At 31.7% G+C, this 14,554-nt stretch overlaps 2 protein-coding genes across 3 annotated transcripts; both read left to right on the top strand.

Moving 5' to 3' along the window:
- The first annotated feature begins 2,688 nt into the window (after positions 1-2,688).
- Positions 2,689-3,985, top strand: LOC140807791 (uncharacterized). Of its 2 annotated transcripts, none has more exons than XM_073164756.1 (3): positions 2,689-2,824; positions 2,937-2,998; positions 3,731-3,985. In XM_073164756.1, the coding sequence occupies exons 1-3, from the start codon at positions 2,719-2,721 to the stop codon at positions 3,866-3,868; spliced, it is 306 nt and encodes a 101-aa protein (XP_073020857.1). In that variant the 5' UTR covers positions 2,689-2,718; the 3' UTR covers positions 3,869-3,985. The 2 variants fall into 2 exon arrangements, with proteins under 2 accessions (XP_073020857.1, XP_073020856.1); XM_073164755.1 differs by having other exon boundaries at positions 2,702-2,842.
- A 6,013-nt stretch (positions 3,986-9,998) lies between these two features.
- Positions 9,999-11,960, top strand: LOC140807299 (myb family transcription factor PHL8-like). The gene is made up of 6 exons (XM_073164096.1): positions 9,999-10,389; positions 10,530-10,606; positions 10,693-10,750; positions 10,846-10,921; positions 11,017-11,086; positions 11,228-11,960. The coding sequence occupies exons 1-6, from the start codon at positions 10,257-10,259 to the stop codon at positions 11,783-11,785; spliced, it is 972 nt and encodes a 323-aa protein (XP_073020197.1). The 5' UTR covers positions 9,999-10,256; the 3' UTR covers positions 11,786-11,960.
- The last annotated feature ends 2,594 nt before the right edge of the window (positions 11,961-14,554 follow it).

Genomic DNA, 14,554 nt, shown 5'->3' on the forward strand with positions numbered 1-14,554 from the left:
CCTCATAAACCTGTAGGAGCCACCTCTATATTCTCGGTGCAGGTGGATCGAGGGGTCAGGCCGCGACGAAGACGTTGCGTTCTGAAGGAGAGGTGATTGTGATACCCTTGTCCCACATCTTAAAAATGAAATATTTAAAATGAGTTTATTATGGCTTACAATGGACTTCTATAGCAACTTAGGTTGGTCATTTTCATAAAGCGAGGACGAATACGAAGTAGTTGCTATAGAGGCTCATTGTACAATCACGTAGACGCGGGCCCGGGCTCGGGACGTGACACAAATTTAATGCCTAATTTAAACCAATAATTACGTGGAGAAAACAAAAATGAAGATAACAAAAGGTATTGCTGATGCAACATCAAATGATAGGTAAAATAAATTTTCATATTATATCAAAATATCTAATTATTTGTCAGTATCATTGTTTAAATCAGTATGTAAACATAAGATTATTTTTTGGATCTAACTAATTATTTTCAATGATTTAATGTTGTTAACATAAGGAAAAATAGTCAATTTATTTCTCCAAATTTTCATCTTTTATTTTTTGGTTTTTTTATAGGAGAAAAAATGTATTTATTTTAATTTGTCAAAATTGTGTTTCAGTCATGTAACTTCATATTTGGTTTGTTTATAGTCTTATTTCCCCAAGTGATTATGTAATATCGAACGCATCATTAATTTCAGTGTCACATCAGCATTTTCAAGTGTCATGTCAGTGCCTGTCGAATGGCAGACATATAGGACATTCGTACTAATATTTATAGACATGTCGGAAAAGAGGCCTAAACCAAACCTTTGTATGGAAATTGATATCTTTTGTTTTCAAAATCTTGGCATTATTTTATATTCAAAATATAGTGAACAAATCTTTTATTAAATCTCTGGATTCTACACTGAAACATATGATCATATGAATGATGGAATCCATGGGGGAGCACTCGATTAATCTTCTGTCAGTGACAGTTGATTATTTTTATTGGGAATAATTCCTTGTAAAAATTTAAAGTTCAAGAAACATAACAAGTAAAAAACTTATTGTACGAAAAAAAATACACCAAACATCTTACAATCCAAATACCATAAATACACCAGAATTTGAGAGAAATTATTGATTTTCGAATAAAATATCGAAAAGATGTTTAACAATTAGGTACCAATGACTTAAATAGGAAAAAAATCATTCTAATATATCATATTCCTAATAAATATCAAAGCAAGAGTTTTGAAAGTATGAAATAACTAAATCTAATATCCCTCAAAATATAAAGCATGTAGTTACAACAAATAAATAAATAAAGACAAGAAAAAATCATTCAATCCAATGTTTTTTATAAATTCGACCGGACCGGACCGGGCCGATTGACCCTAACCAGTTACGGGTCCGGCTTGGACCACACCCAATAACCATTTACCAATCAAAAACGGTCGAGAATGGGTCTGACCGCTCTTGAATCGGTTTACATGTTAAAAATTGATTGGATCAGTTCAATTTTTTATTTTTTTAAATTTAAAATTTTATTTTTGGTTATATGTGTGTGTGATTTTTGAATTTTTGAACTTTGCTAAAAATATTATTTTACTAGTATTAGAACTTATTTGAGTTATTTTTATATATAAATATATATATTATACTACATACATATAATTAAAATATCAAATATAAATTTATATTTGATATTTTAATTATATGTATGTAGTATAATTCACAACTGGTTCCCTTATTTTATGCCATGTTCCCGATTTCGTCCCTCATTTTTCAATTGCCTCGATTTTGTCTTCCATTTTTCGCGATGTTTCCGGATTTGGTCCTACAGTTATGTTTTGAGTTAAAATTGACGGAATCCAGTTATGTGATTGTCTAGATTTGAACTTGAACCGGAAGTTGAATTCGAAAAATTCTTGTACCTGCACCCAAATGAAACTAGCTGTACAATGCTTCTTCATAGATGCATCAAAAGCTTTCACTGCATCTTCCCTGCCCTAATATGATATGTGGTAAGTACTAGTACTAAATTTATTCGCGTCACTCGTGCTTCTTTCCAACTATCCTAACTACCTAGTATGATATACCATACCGTACCATATTGAAAAGTATACCGTATATCGTTGGCGTATAATGAGTCGGACGCTGATCCAACATGAATAAGAACAACCTCGATTTCATATAAACGTAACTACACACACCTTTATTCATATTTTCGGTCAATTTGAAGTCTGAATCCACTAGTTTACACTTTTCAATACAATTTTAGTTCTTTTTCAATGGAGTGTCGATGTTTTATATATCGATCGAAAACGACATCAATATCCGACCTCACATCAATATGAGCAACTATCAACTATTTGATTCTCAAACATTCAAATATTTTAATACAATTAAACCATGTCTTCTCGAACACATAATTGGTTAAAGCATAAAAAAATTCACAAAGAAAAAGGTGATTTTTGTGGGAATATTACAATTAAACAAGTACAATAAACACCTGATCTGGAACTTCACTACCAATATAATTATCTTAACAAATAAAAAAAAGGATTAAAAACAGCATGTTAGGTATGTCTCCAAAACATGATTCTTTTACAACTTTTTTTCCTTCAAATTAAGAATAATAATGTGTGTGTGCTTGAACAACAACCAACACATATGGTGTATATATTATTATTCTATCCGAAACATTCTTGTATAAATACAGCAGTTGGGATTTAGATGAAATGTCAGATTACAATTTAACTTCAATAAATGTTGTAGAAATTAAAATGGCCCTTCGTGCAATATTTTTGACCTTACTACTTTCTTTCTCCTTCCTTGCTTCTTTCAGTAATCTTCCAAATTCAAGTAGTATTTAGTTAATTACTTTAATTAATCAAGAGTTTTTGTAATTTGTAAATTTTAACCATAACTTTATTTTTGTTTTGGTAAATAATTGCAGGTGCTATGCTAATGTTACATGAGATTCATGAAGTTCCCCCCTCACCAAATGATGCATTAAAGGTACATCACCACTTGAAAATAGCTAACCAAACATAGAATTTCTTGCTTAGAGCATGTCTTTACTAGAGTTTTTTTTTTAGTACGATCGGTGGCGGGGTTAGAATCCAAACCTATCTCCTCCGTGGAAGATGTTTATGTCATCTCAACCAGAAGTAGATGACTACTAGGTTTTTTTTCTTAATGATTCACTCGGGGAGATGATTTGAAATTCAAGTATTTCGATTATAATTTTATTGTTAATAATGAAACAATAAATGAAATCTTAAATTCGTACTTTAATTATTTATAGAAAGTATAATGAATTCAAATGATTTTATTATTGAATGAATTTGAAATTCATCTACATTAACATAGAACATTATATAAATTAAATATACAAAATGATTGATTGGAAGTTCATGATCTTAATTCTTTAAAACAAAAAAAATACATTTGAAATCGATCGATCGAACCCCCACACCTAATCAACGGCCAAGATTCTTTCATGGGGGGGAAATTTTTAAAAAATATATATATATAAGGGCCAGAAAAATTCTGGCCCTTGGAATGCCTGCAGGGGCAGGATGAAATATTCCGGATATCAGGAGATTTAGGACAGAAAATGGGCAAGATTTAAGGAAGAACTAATCTGCTCCTCCTTAATAATCGTGTGGTGTGAGTGCACGTACATGATGAGTTCTTTTTTCTAAAAATATTTTACTGTTAAGCTTTTGTTTTGATTGATGGAAACAGGTGGATAAAGCAGAAAATGTTGGGGAAAGTGTAGGAAATAATGTATTGATTGTTGGTAGGATGGATCTTGAGATGAACAGAGACTATCCGGGATCTGGAGCAAATGATCGTCACACGCCGCATCCACCACTTGATTAAGAAGAAGCCTTTTTAACTTCTTCCGCTTAAGAAAAAATCGCGTTTTTTTTTTCTTCCAATTATCTGTATTTACTACTCGCGATTTTTTTCATTATAATAGTACTAAATTGAGTTTTAGTCGTCTATCTATCTTTTTGTTTTTGAAATTTTAGTTTTTTTTTTTTTTTTCATGAAAGTATATTGACGTAATGTCTGTGTTATGTAGAAAAAAAGATTAAATTTGTAAATTAATATAACAAAATAATGGATTAAATCTAAAATCTGAAAAACTAGAGGAACAAGTGTTTTTGAGTTTTTTTTAATGAAAAATCATAGAATAGATTAAACCGGCGAAGCTGGAAATGAAACAATGGGCCCGGTTCTGGCCTGAATTTATTTATTTTTTGACACCGTATTTATATATAAAAAAGGGATAGGTGTGAGATTTCCTTTGCTCGTAATTAAGTTTCGTATTCTGTTGCTCTGAATTAACCTTAAAAGTATTAACACGTTTGTTAATAATTTAGTCATATATATATATATATATATATATATATATATATATATATATATATAATTTTGATCATTTATATCGACAAATTTTATTTTTAGTCATTAGCATTTGATATTCATATAGGGTTCAATTCTGTTAGAAGAGACTAGCTCGAATTCAGACATCGGACTTAATCAGGGTCTAAATTCACAAAAAAAAAAAAAACTGTTAGAAATGGTCCTGAGTCTGGATATAGTATTTTCGAATGACCAAACAAAAAATAATCATATTTTAGTTTTTCAAAATCTAATATATGTATATGTTGGAATTTGGGACGTGAAAGTTAGAGTTTAGAAAATATAAATATTTTGGAAAAAAATGACGGCGTGTGGCAGTCGATGCACAATACGTTGACTCATAAAAAATTTCATTCATTCTTGATTTATGTAATTCTAATGACCGAAAGTTTCCACATTTGATTTAGATATTTCTGATAAGTTCCGTGGCTTTTCGATGGTGCGTGAGGGCGAATCACCGATACGACAAATGCATGAAAAGTCTAACTTATTCATGATCTTTAAATTTCGAACACTTTCTCGAATTCTAATTTATAAATATCAAATGTTACACCCAAAAAAAATGATGACTATTTTTGTTTGGGTCATCCGGATACAATATCTCCAGGCTCTGGTGAGATATATTTATTTATTATATTTTTATCAATATGAAAAAAAAAATTAGTTTTATGATTTAGTTGATAATTATTTATCATAATATAATTTTTAAATATATATTATATATATTTAAAAATAATAAATTAAATAAATTAAATAATCTTGAAAATAAAAGTGTGTACTTGATTGAATTTATTAATGATAATTAAACTTAAAATCAATTTAGATTAATGATAAAATTGATTTTTTTTTAGCTTTATCATGTTTCCATTTCTCAATTTATAAATAATTAATGTACCAAATAAACCATTTACAAATTACAATAGTTAAAGTAACAGTTTGTCAATTTATCAATATGAAAATTGAGTAAAATCACGCATTAACCAAGAATAATGCAGTTAAATACCATACACTGTTTGAAAACAGGGATCATAAATAGGTTAGCAATCATTTTCAAGAAACTCAACTCTAAATAAATAGGTTTATTTGTTTTTTCACACAAACTAATAAAAAATCGTTAGAAATGCAAATTTTACAAACAAACTTCCTATTTATTTTATCATTATTTAATTCATTCAAACAATAGTTATTTTTTTTTAACACTTAGTAATAAGGATATATAATCGGAACGGGTGGATGAAGTGTATTGACATTCAAATTCGTCACAACCCGAAGAAATTCATTCATATTCATACTTAGGACATCTCCAACCTTGTACCAAAATACATAAAAAGTCAGTTTGGTGCAAAGTTGATTGTTCCAATGGGGACGCTATATTTTGCACCAAGATAAGCGCCTCACCCTCCCTTGCACCTTCCCTACGCCAAATTTGGTGCAATAATTTTTATTTTTTTTAAAAAAAATTATTTGTTTTTAATAATTATTAAAAATGTATAAATAATAATTTAATACTTGTTTTATTAATTTAATATTTATATATTTAACATTAAAAATTAATTATAATTATTTATTAATTTTATAAGTAAATTTTTAATTATTGCTTTTTTAAATATTTATTAATGTTAATTATTAATAATTAAAAAATATTTCGAAAATATTCTTTTTGGTGTAATATCTGAAATAAATGAGTTGGAGATGAATGTTGTATTTGCTGCATAAATCATATTATTTTAGTATAAAATTTGCACTAAAAATAGATTTTGTGGTTGATGGTCTTAAGAAATGTTAATAAGTGCATGGTAGGAGAAGAGACCACAGGTGACGCAATGCTTGCATAAATATGGCAATTGAGTAAAATCATGCATTATTTTTTAAAAAAAATTCTTATAAAAATAAATAGTAACAATTATTCTTCGGTGGGATGTTGACAAGTTCCTTTTGTTCAAATTTTCTTGATTCCTGAGGCCATATTCTTCTCCTCCCCTTTTATTGCTTTTGGATTTGTGAGATCTCACTCCAACCCATATTATGGGGTCCCCTAGCTATGATAAAATTTATACATTTTCATTAATTTATTTCAATTAAATAATTTTATTTCATTTGCAATAAAAACAAAAAAGAATTTTCGAATTTAGTAATGTGGAAGTGACCTTTGAATTGAAGACTAAATAATTTTCCACCTTAAAATTCTGAGGGATTGGTGGTTCTGTTCTGTTCTGCATCATCCTAGAATCTCCTTTATTTGTTATGGAATATATTAAAGCAAGAAAGGAGCTTCAAGTACACCAGCTGGTTAAAGGGAAAGCAACTTCATTTACTCCTCTTTTTCTTCATATTTTTCAAACTTTTGGGCCACATATATCATGCATTTCACTAATAATTATATTCCTTTTTTGAACTAGAAGCAAACATTGTCTTGCCCGATCAAGAAAATCGAATATACGTATTAAATTTTATGTATGTATAAAAAAACAATCGTCGCTTGATTGTGTTTTTTTTTTTTTTTTTTGCATTGGCTAGTCGAGAAGATAGAGGTATAGAACAAGATGATTCATCATTTTCTAGTTAGTTTAGCTACTGTAGGAAATTTAAATTCTTGGCTATGGAGATTTGTTATCAAATTTGTGGTAGGGAAAGTAAATGTATGGCACTGAGATGGCAATGTTTTGGAGATCAATCATTGGATTTTGATTCCAAACGATCGAACTTCTTTGCCCGAAACCCGAGAAATCTGGGCAAAAATTATTTGATCTTAATGGCTTTTAGGATTTGTTTGTTTGCCATTGTGACCTTCTTTTGATTTCTCATTTTTATTTTTTATTTTCTCCTTTTCTTGATTCGTTTGTTTGCCATTGTGACTCTTTTTGTTTTTGTTTTCGGTTTTTTTTTTCCGTTCTATTTTAATTTTGTTGGGTTTATTATAGGCAAAAATTTGTGTGAGACGGTCTTACGGGTCGTATTTTATGAGACGGATCTCTTATTTAGGTCTTCAATAAAAAAATATGACTTTTTATGTTAAGAATATTACTTTGTATTGTGAATATCGGTAGAGTTGACATGTCTCAGAGATAAAAATTTGTGATACCGTCTCACAAGAGACCTACTCTTACTCATGTAAGTTAACTTGTATAAAATAATCGTTCTATTATCCAATTTATTCATTCATGCACCTCCAATTGAAATATAGTGGTGGAGCATAGATTTAGTTGTCTATAAATATTAATATTTTTTAGCTCAAATAAACCACCAAAAATGTATTATACTAGAGACTGATTAGCGACCGATTTTTTTGGTAATGAAAAGTTGGGTCGCTAATTGTTAGAGACCGATTTAAGAGCACCAGTATCCGAGTTAGGTACCACGGTCTACAATACACCTCTAACAAGACAATGTGAATTAAGTGGAAATCACTCAACGACCAATCAAACAACACCTAAATCATGTCTTTGCCTATTTTTTTTTTTTTTTATGAAATTATGTCGACTTTTATTTATCAACAAATGAAATATCAGCTTGGGAGAAGCTAGAGTGTACTCTTATTACATATAAATTCATGGAGGGTTTCAAAGTAATTGCAAAATCTTTTTGCTTTCCCATTTTGCCATTTACTACAATTTGTTCACTTTTTCCATGGATTCCTTCGCGTTTGTGGGAGAAAAGGGGAGCTATGCAATCATGCCTCTTTTGGTCATTTTTTTTTCTTTTTTTGGAGATTAAAATCGGGAACCAATCAAATAAGAGTTGGTCTCATATGAGACCGTCTCACGGATCTTAATCTGTGAGACATTGTAACCCTACCCATATTCACAATAAAAAATAATACTCTTAGCATAAAAAGTAATAATTTTTCATGGATGATCCAAATAAGATATCCGTCTCACAAATATGATCCGTAGGACCGTCTCACACAAGTTTTTGCCATCAAATAATATTTAAAATGTATAATGTATATGCAATTTATTGAGTGAGTACTTAAAGAAATTAAGCTAAATTAAACTGAATCTCGTTCATAATTCATATAAAAAAAGAAAACAAGGTGATAATATTTTATTCGATCACAATACATGGTCAATGCCTCGAATCTCATTTTATCAATTTGAATTTATAAAATAAAAATCTATATTCAAGAATCCATGCAATTCTTGGACTTTAAGCAAAGCGAAAAAGATGGGTATTTTTTACATGACTTTCATGATGTACTCACTAGTTTTTATTCACATACGTTCATCATTTGAGTGGTAAAACGTAAAAGTTGAGGTGACAATTTACCATATATATATATATATATATATATATATATATATATATATATATATATATATAATTTTGTTACGTTGTCCACCAACCGTACTCATTTTATACTCATTAATGAGATGACATTCGTTTATTAGATGTGATAAAACATATCAAAATTATATATCTAATAGGTGAATATCATATTATTGTGGACATAGAGGTGAACACGATTGATGTAGAGTTCTTTATTAAATGTTACATTAGAGATGAGGTTGAAAATTTGGCGAGTTGAATAAGCGACATATTTTGTGTTGAAACATACTTTTCAAAAAAAAAAAAGTTGCTTATAGAATTTAGAGAATATTGCAATTTTGGTTATATATATATATATATATATATATATATTATTTTTTCTTATCAAATTTAGTTTGCAATTAAACTCATTTCCATCGGTAATGCTGATATGATATTTCACATGACAGCACCATATCATCACCGTGTCTGCGCATGTCAAAAAAATGACTAAAATTGCAACAACAAAAAAAGATAGCAGAATAAAATTGAAATTTTACAATGTAAAATATCAAAATCGCAAAGAATCGAATACAAAAAATATATTTAAAAAAAATGCAACTTTCCCTTAAATTTATAGATTATTTTACCTGAGTTTACCGACTTTCACGGTTTCCATTTTGTTTGGAAGACAAGGGCGGACACTTCCAGCAAGACACTTTTATATCAGAAGAGGTTTGGCAGAATGATGGTCTCAGTGTATTATAATGTCAATAATAGTACTACATTATTATCAACACTTATCTTTTCTAAAAGATAAACATAAATACTTGCTTGTCCTAAAATCCAATGCTAGATTCTTTGATTCCCTTATCCCTAAAGAAACAAAAACAATAGGCCAATCCCTTTAATCAGTAAATAAAGAAAATTCAAGAAAATAAATAATGGAAAATTATAAAATGTAAAAGACAATTAAATTGGTTATCCCTTTCAATCTTTAAAAAGAAACATCAATAAAAGCATCATCATCATTTCTTCCATCAAAACTTCTTATGTTTATAGAAAAGTTGAACCCAATATGCATCATGGTAGGGACTGCATAGCTCACACTCATTCGTCCGGTAAATCCGACAACGAACAATGTTTATATTTCTTCGAAAATAAATTTTTACCAAATTTCCGATATCGCTCGCGCACAGAAAATATAACAGTACTCAATAGGTGGGAAAACATCTGGATACAAACAAACCATACACTTTTCCTCTTTTCTCTCCTTTTGAGACTCAAATTTGTTGTGTGTTGCTTTCTTTATTTTTTGCTCTATCAGAGAATCTCTCCACCCTTTCAAGTCAAATGAAAAAAAAAAAAAAAAAAAAGTTGTAAACAGAAAAAAATAAAGTTTGATATGAAATGGGAAAATGGGAGAAATGAAGGGCCACGGCTCAGGGAAGAATATATTCTTCCCCAAGCATAGCCCCACTCGTGTTTCCTTGTAAGGTGTGAGGCTAAAAATCTCTTATAAAACAAGAAAAACAAACATCCTTATACCTATGATCAAACTCCACAAAACCTTATTCTTTCCAAACAAACAGATATGTCTCCTCAAAATGATCAAACTAAAGAAATGAACTTGGTTCTATCAAGTGATGCGAAGCCGAGATTGAAATGGACTCAAGAATTACATCAACGGTTCGTCGATGCTGTCGACGAGCTTGGTGGCGCAGAGAGTTGAGTATATAGCTTCTTCTATTTTTCAGGATGAAATGTTTTATATCCCTATTTTCCACTTACCGTCTTTGCCGCTGTATGTCACTGATATATACCACATATTTTGATATCAGAGATATAATGATATTTTGAAATGCAGAGGCTACACCAAAATCTTTGATGAGGGCGATGGGAATTCATGGACTCACTTTGTATCATCTCAAGAGCCATTTGCAGGTAATGTTATTGCCTTTTTCATGCCGCATTCTGTCTCGATTTGTTTCAAGAACGGTTCTTGAATGAGTTAATGCATTGAGCTGCAGAAATACAGGCTCGGAAGAAGTCAGCAGTTACAGAATTGCCACCAAATCAAACAAGAAAGTATGCAACATTGCTTAATATGTGATGCTAATTAGTATCATGAAATTATTTTAGAAAATTAATGGATTATGATTTATATCTCTTTTTGAATTCAGATCATCGTGAAACTCGGAGAAATGATCATTTGATTACAGGCATGATTTGTGATGGTGCACGTCAGCAGACTAATGAGTAATAAGTTTTGAATAAATTCTTCAAGATTTTTCAATGTTTTGATAGGAAACACACAAAGAATGAATTTTTAAATAAGGGTTGTGTTTAATCAGAAATATGCAGATATCCGAGACTTTACAAATGCAAATGGAGGTGCAGAGGAAACTACATGAACAAATAGAGGTAAAAAGGTTTGCAAAGTAACAATTCCTCGGAAGACGATTCGTGCAAGTTGTTAGGACAACATATGTATCATATCGACTAATAAACCTATTCAAGCTTCATCCCACGTGCGAAAATTGATCATATCTAAAACTATTTTAGGTGCAAAGACATTTGCAGCTAAGAATCGAAGCGCAAGGGAAGTACCTACAAACGGTCCTAAAAAAGGCGCAAGAAGCGCTTACAGGATACAGTTCTTGTTCCATTGAAGTGGAGTACGCGAAAGCTCAACTTTCGGAACTAGTTTCAATGGTGGAGTACTCCGGTTGTCAAAGTTCCTCAATCTCATTCTTGACACAAAGCGAAGGCTTGTATCCAAGAAACACTTCACGAAAACCATTAGTACATAATAGATCATCACTCGAAAGCTCGGTAACATCTTCTGAGAGCTCAGACAGGATGGAAGGAACACATTGTAAGGTCGAAAATGGAAAAACTGATAAAGGGAAGAGAAATTCTGTCGAGCTTTTGCTAATGGAAATGCATCCAAAGGATAAGAGTGGATCGTCAAACGAATGCAGCAGCAAGAAAAGGAGCAGAACCAAAACAACTGAGCATGATCTGTTGATCGATTTGAATTGCAAATCTTTGAATAGTTTTGATTCCGGCATAGAAGCCATAGACTTGAACTGCCAGGGGAGTGAACTCTTCAATGAATAATCAGTGTTTGTGCTGTAAAAAATAATTGGTTAGATATGATCCGAAGAATATAATGCTCGGCGTATTTATGTATGTTCTTGGATATATAAAACTGTACTTTGTGGAGTAGTATATGTTAAAAGGCGCTACACTTACAAAAAATTGTGTATATTCTCCATCTATCTGTATAATAATTTTATATATAACATGTTTTTGCTGTATGGAAGTGGACCAAATCGGAGACTAAGAAAGTTCTGAACTTGTTAGCATCGTTTACAAAGGTACTATTGATGTCATATACTCCTTTATCTAGTTATACCGCTCTTTCGCGATTTGTAAAATATGTTTGAATCATACTCTTATAGTAACTTGATTTAACTATTTTCATCGTATTAAAGGACATAAGCAAAATAATTTGCAGTGTAATTCTTTACATCTAGTCGTGCTCACGTGGATCTACGCACGTATATATCACTACTTATTCGGCAATTCACGAATTCTTTTTGTTCCTCCATGCTTCTCAAGTGATTTTGAGGAACCAAAGCGGCAAATATTTGTATCCTAATAACATAGTTTACATGTTACTGTAATAAGTCTAAGTCCGAGACTTTATTCAGTGCATACCCGAAAGATAGTTCGTTGGCCTCGTCATGTAGCAGTTTTCCCACTTGAATTCTTTAATTGCCTCGTCTGCTTTTATTTTCCTTCAACGGAAATACTTTAGCATACAAATCATTCTAGGAGAAAACTGACAAAACTCAAGGAGAAATCATTAGCAAAGACTTCGTACACAACGGCCTGGGAAGAATAAAGGTTATTTTCTATGTTCTCTCACGCAAATTTCACGACATTCGTCTTTTCCTTTTACACGCAATCAGGTCCTTGGTTTGATGAGGTGTGAACTAGTTAGATTCAATCGTGTTTAAATCAGTTTCTGGGTTTGGAAAACCTCCTTTGTATTGTATTTGAGGTAATGAAGATTTTGCTTTGACTTTTTCCCCCAATCTCTTATTTAATTTCAAGTTTATTGCACCAAAATTTACTGTAAAAAGATCTGCGAGCAATCCAAGCTCCTGATAAAGCAATTCTTCCATTATCTGGATTAGCAGTTTATGAGGTTTGTTTTTCACTCTCCGTAGATACTGGCCATACTCTTCCACAAAGGTGTTGAGAATGTGGTGGCGGATCATTTGTCTAGACTAGAGCTTATTAGTAATGACTGTGTAGACCAGGCTATTAATGATTGGTTTCCTGACGAGCAACTGTTTGAGATGAAACTTTGTCCTTGATATGCAAATTTCGCTAACTTTCTTGTCACAGGCACGCCACTACCAAATCTATCATTTCACCAACGAAAGAAATTCTTCTCTGAGGTGAAATATTATTTTTGGGAGGAACCGTTTTTGTTTAAGATTTGTGCAGATTCTATGATAAGAAGGTGTGTTGCAGAGGAGGAGTTCGATCAAATTCTCAATCACTGTCATGACCGTGAGGTAGGTGGTCATTTTGGACCAACGAGGACGGCATCGAAGGTACTTGAATGTGGCTTTTATTGGCCAGCCCTTTTTAAAGATGCTCGCTCTTATGTGCTAGCATGTGATAAATGCCAACGGACAGGTAACATCTCTAACCGTCATGAAATGTCCTTGAATAATATCATTGAGTGTGAGGTTTTTGATGTGTGAGGGATAGACTTCATGGGACCGTTTCCCAGTTCATTCACGAAAAAGTATATTTTGGTGACAGTTGATTATGTGTCTAAGTGGGTAGAGGCAGAAGCATATGCCACTAATGATGCTCAGGTGGTCTTAAAATTTTTGAAGAAAAATATTTTTAACAGATTTGGAACACCGCGAGCAATCATTAGTGATGGTGGCACCCATTTTTGCAATAAATTATTTGAAAGACTCTTGAGCAAATATGGTGTCACACACAAGATCTCTACCCCATACCACCCCCAAACGAGTGGTCAAGTGGAAGTGTCGAACCGAGAGATAAAGCGAAATTTGGAGAAAGTTTCGAGGTGTCAAAATGCGACACGACCCGTCAACCCGACACGACCCAACACGAAAAAAATCAGGTTCGGGTTGGGGTTTTTCGGGTTCGGGTTGGGTTCGGGTTGGGTGGAATCGGGTTAGTGCCATGTTAGGCGGGTTTCGGGTTGGGTCGCGGGTTGACCCGCGAACTTTTTTTTGAAAATATTACCTATATTTTTATATATTGTATGTTTGAACAAAATTTATTGTATATTTATATGATAAATTTTCATCATTTAATAATTATTTTGCATATTTTTATTTTTTTAACAATTTTTTATTTGATTTAATAAATATACTTTTAATATTCTATGATTAAACTTTCAAATTTTAATCGAAAATTTTGTTATTATGTGTTTAGATTAAAATATTATTATTTTTTTGAATTTTTTTCATTAATTTTTTTTAAAAAAATGTAAAAAAATTAATAAAATTCGGGTTATGCGGGTTAGACGGGTTGAGTCGGGTTATACGAGTTCGTGTTCGGGTTGGGGGTTTTCGGGTTGCTTCGGGTTCGGGTTGGGTTCGGGTTGAAAAAAAATAAAAAAATTTCGCGGGTTGACCCGAAACCCGACCCAACCCACCCGATTGACACCCCTAAGAAAGTTGTAGGTGTCAGTAGGAAAGATTGGTTGGTGAGGTTAGATGATGCTCTTTGGGCATATAGGACTGTTTTCAAAACACCTATAGACACAACACCGTACAGGTTATTGTTTGGTAGAGCATGTCACTTACGTGTAGAGTTAGAGCATCG

This window comes from Primulina eburnea, chromosome 12, assembly GCF_022965805.1.
Source record: "Primulina eburnea isolate SZY01 chromosome 12, ASM2296580v1, whole genome shotgun sequence".
NCBI classification, from domain to species: domain Eukaryota; kingdom Viridiplantae; phylum Streptophyta; class Magnoliopsida; order Lamiales; family Gesneriaceae; genus Primulina; species Primulina eburnea.

Excerpts from the sequence above, each read along its gene's own strand:
- LOC140807791 (XM_073164755.1), top strand. The coding sequence starts at position 2,719 with ATGTCAGATTACAATTTAACTTCAATAAATGTTGTAGAAATTAAAATG. Across the intron at positions 2,843-2,936 it reads CAGTAATCTTCCAAATTCAA|GTGCTATGCTAATGTTACAT; the intron begins GTAGTATTTAGT and ends AAATAATTGCAG. Across the intron at positions 2,999-3,730 it reads CACCAAATGATGCATTAAAG|GTGGATAAAGCAGAAAATGT; the intron begins GTACATCACCAC and ends TGATGGAAACAG.
- LOC140807299 (XM_073164096.1), top strand. The coding sequence starts at position 10,257 with ATGTCTCCTCAAAATGATCAAACTAAAGAAATGAACTTGGTTCTATCA. Across the intron at positions 10,607-10,692 it reads ATCTCAAGAGCCATTTGCAG|AAATACAGGCTCGGAAGAAG; the intron begins GTAATGTTATTG and ends ATTGAGCTGCAG. Across the intron at positions 10,751-10,845 it reads CCACCAAATCAAACAAGAAA|ATCATCGTGAAACTCGGAGA; the intron begins GTATGCAACATT and ends TTTTGAATTCAG.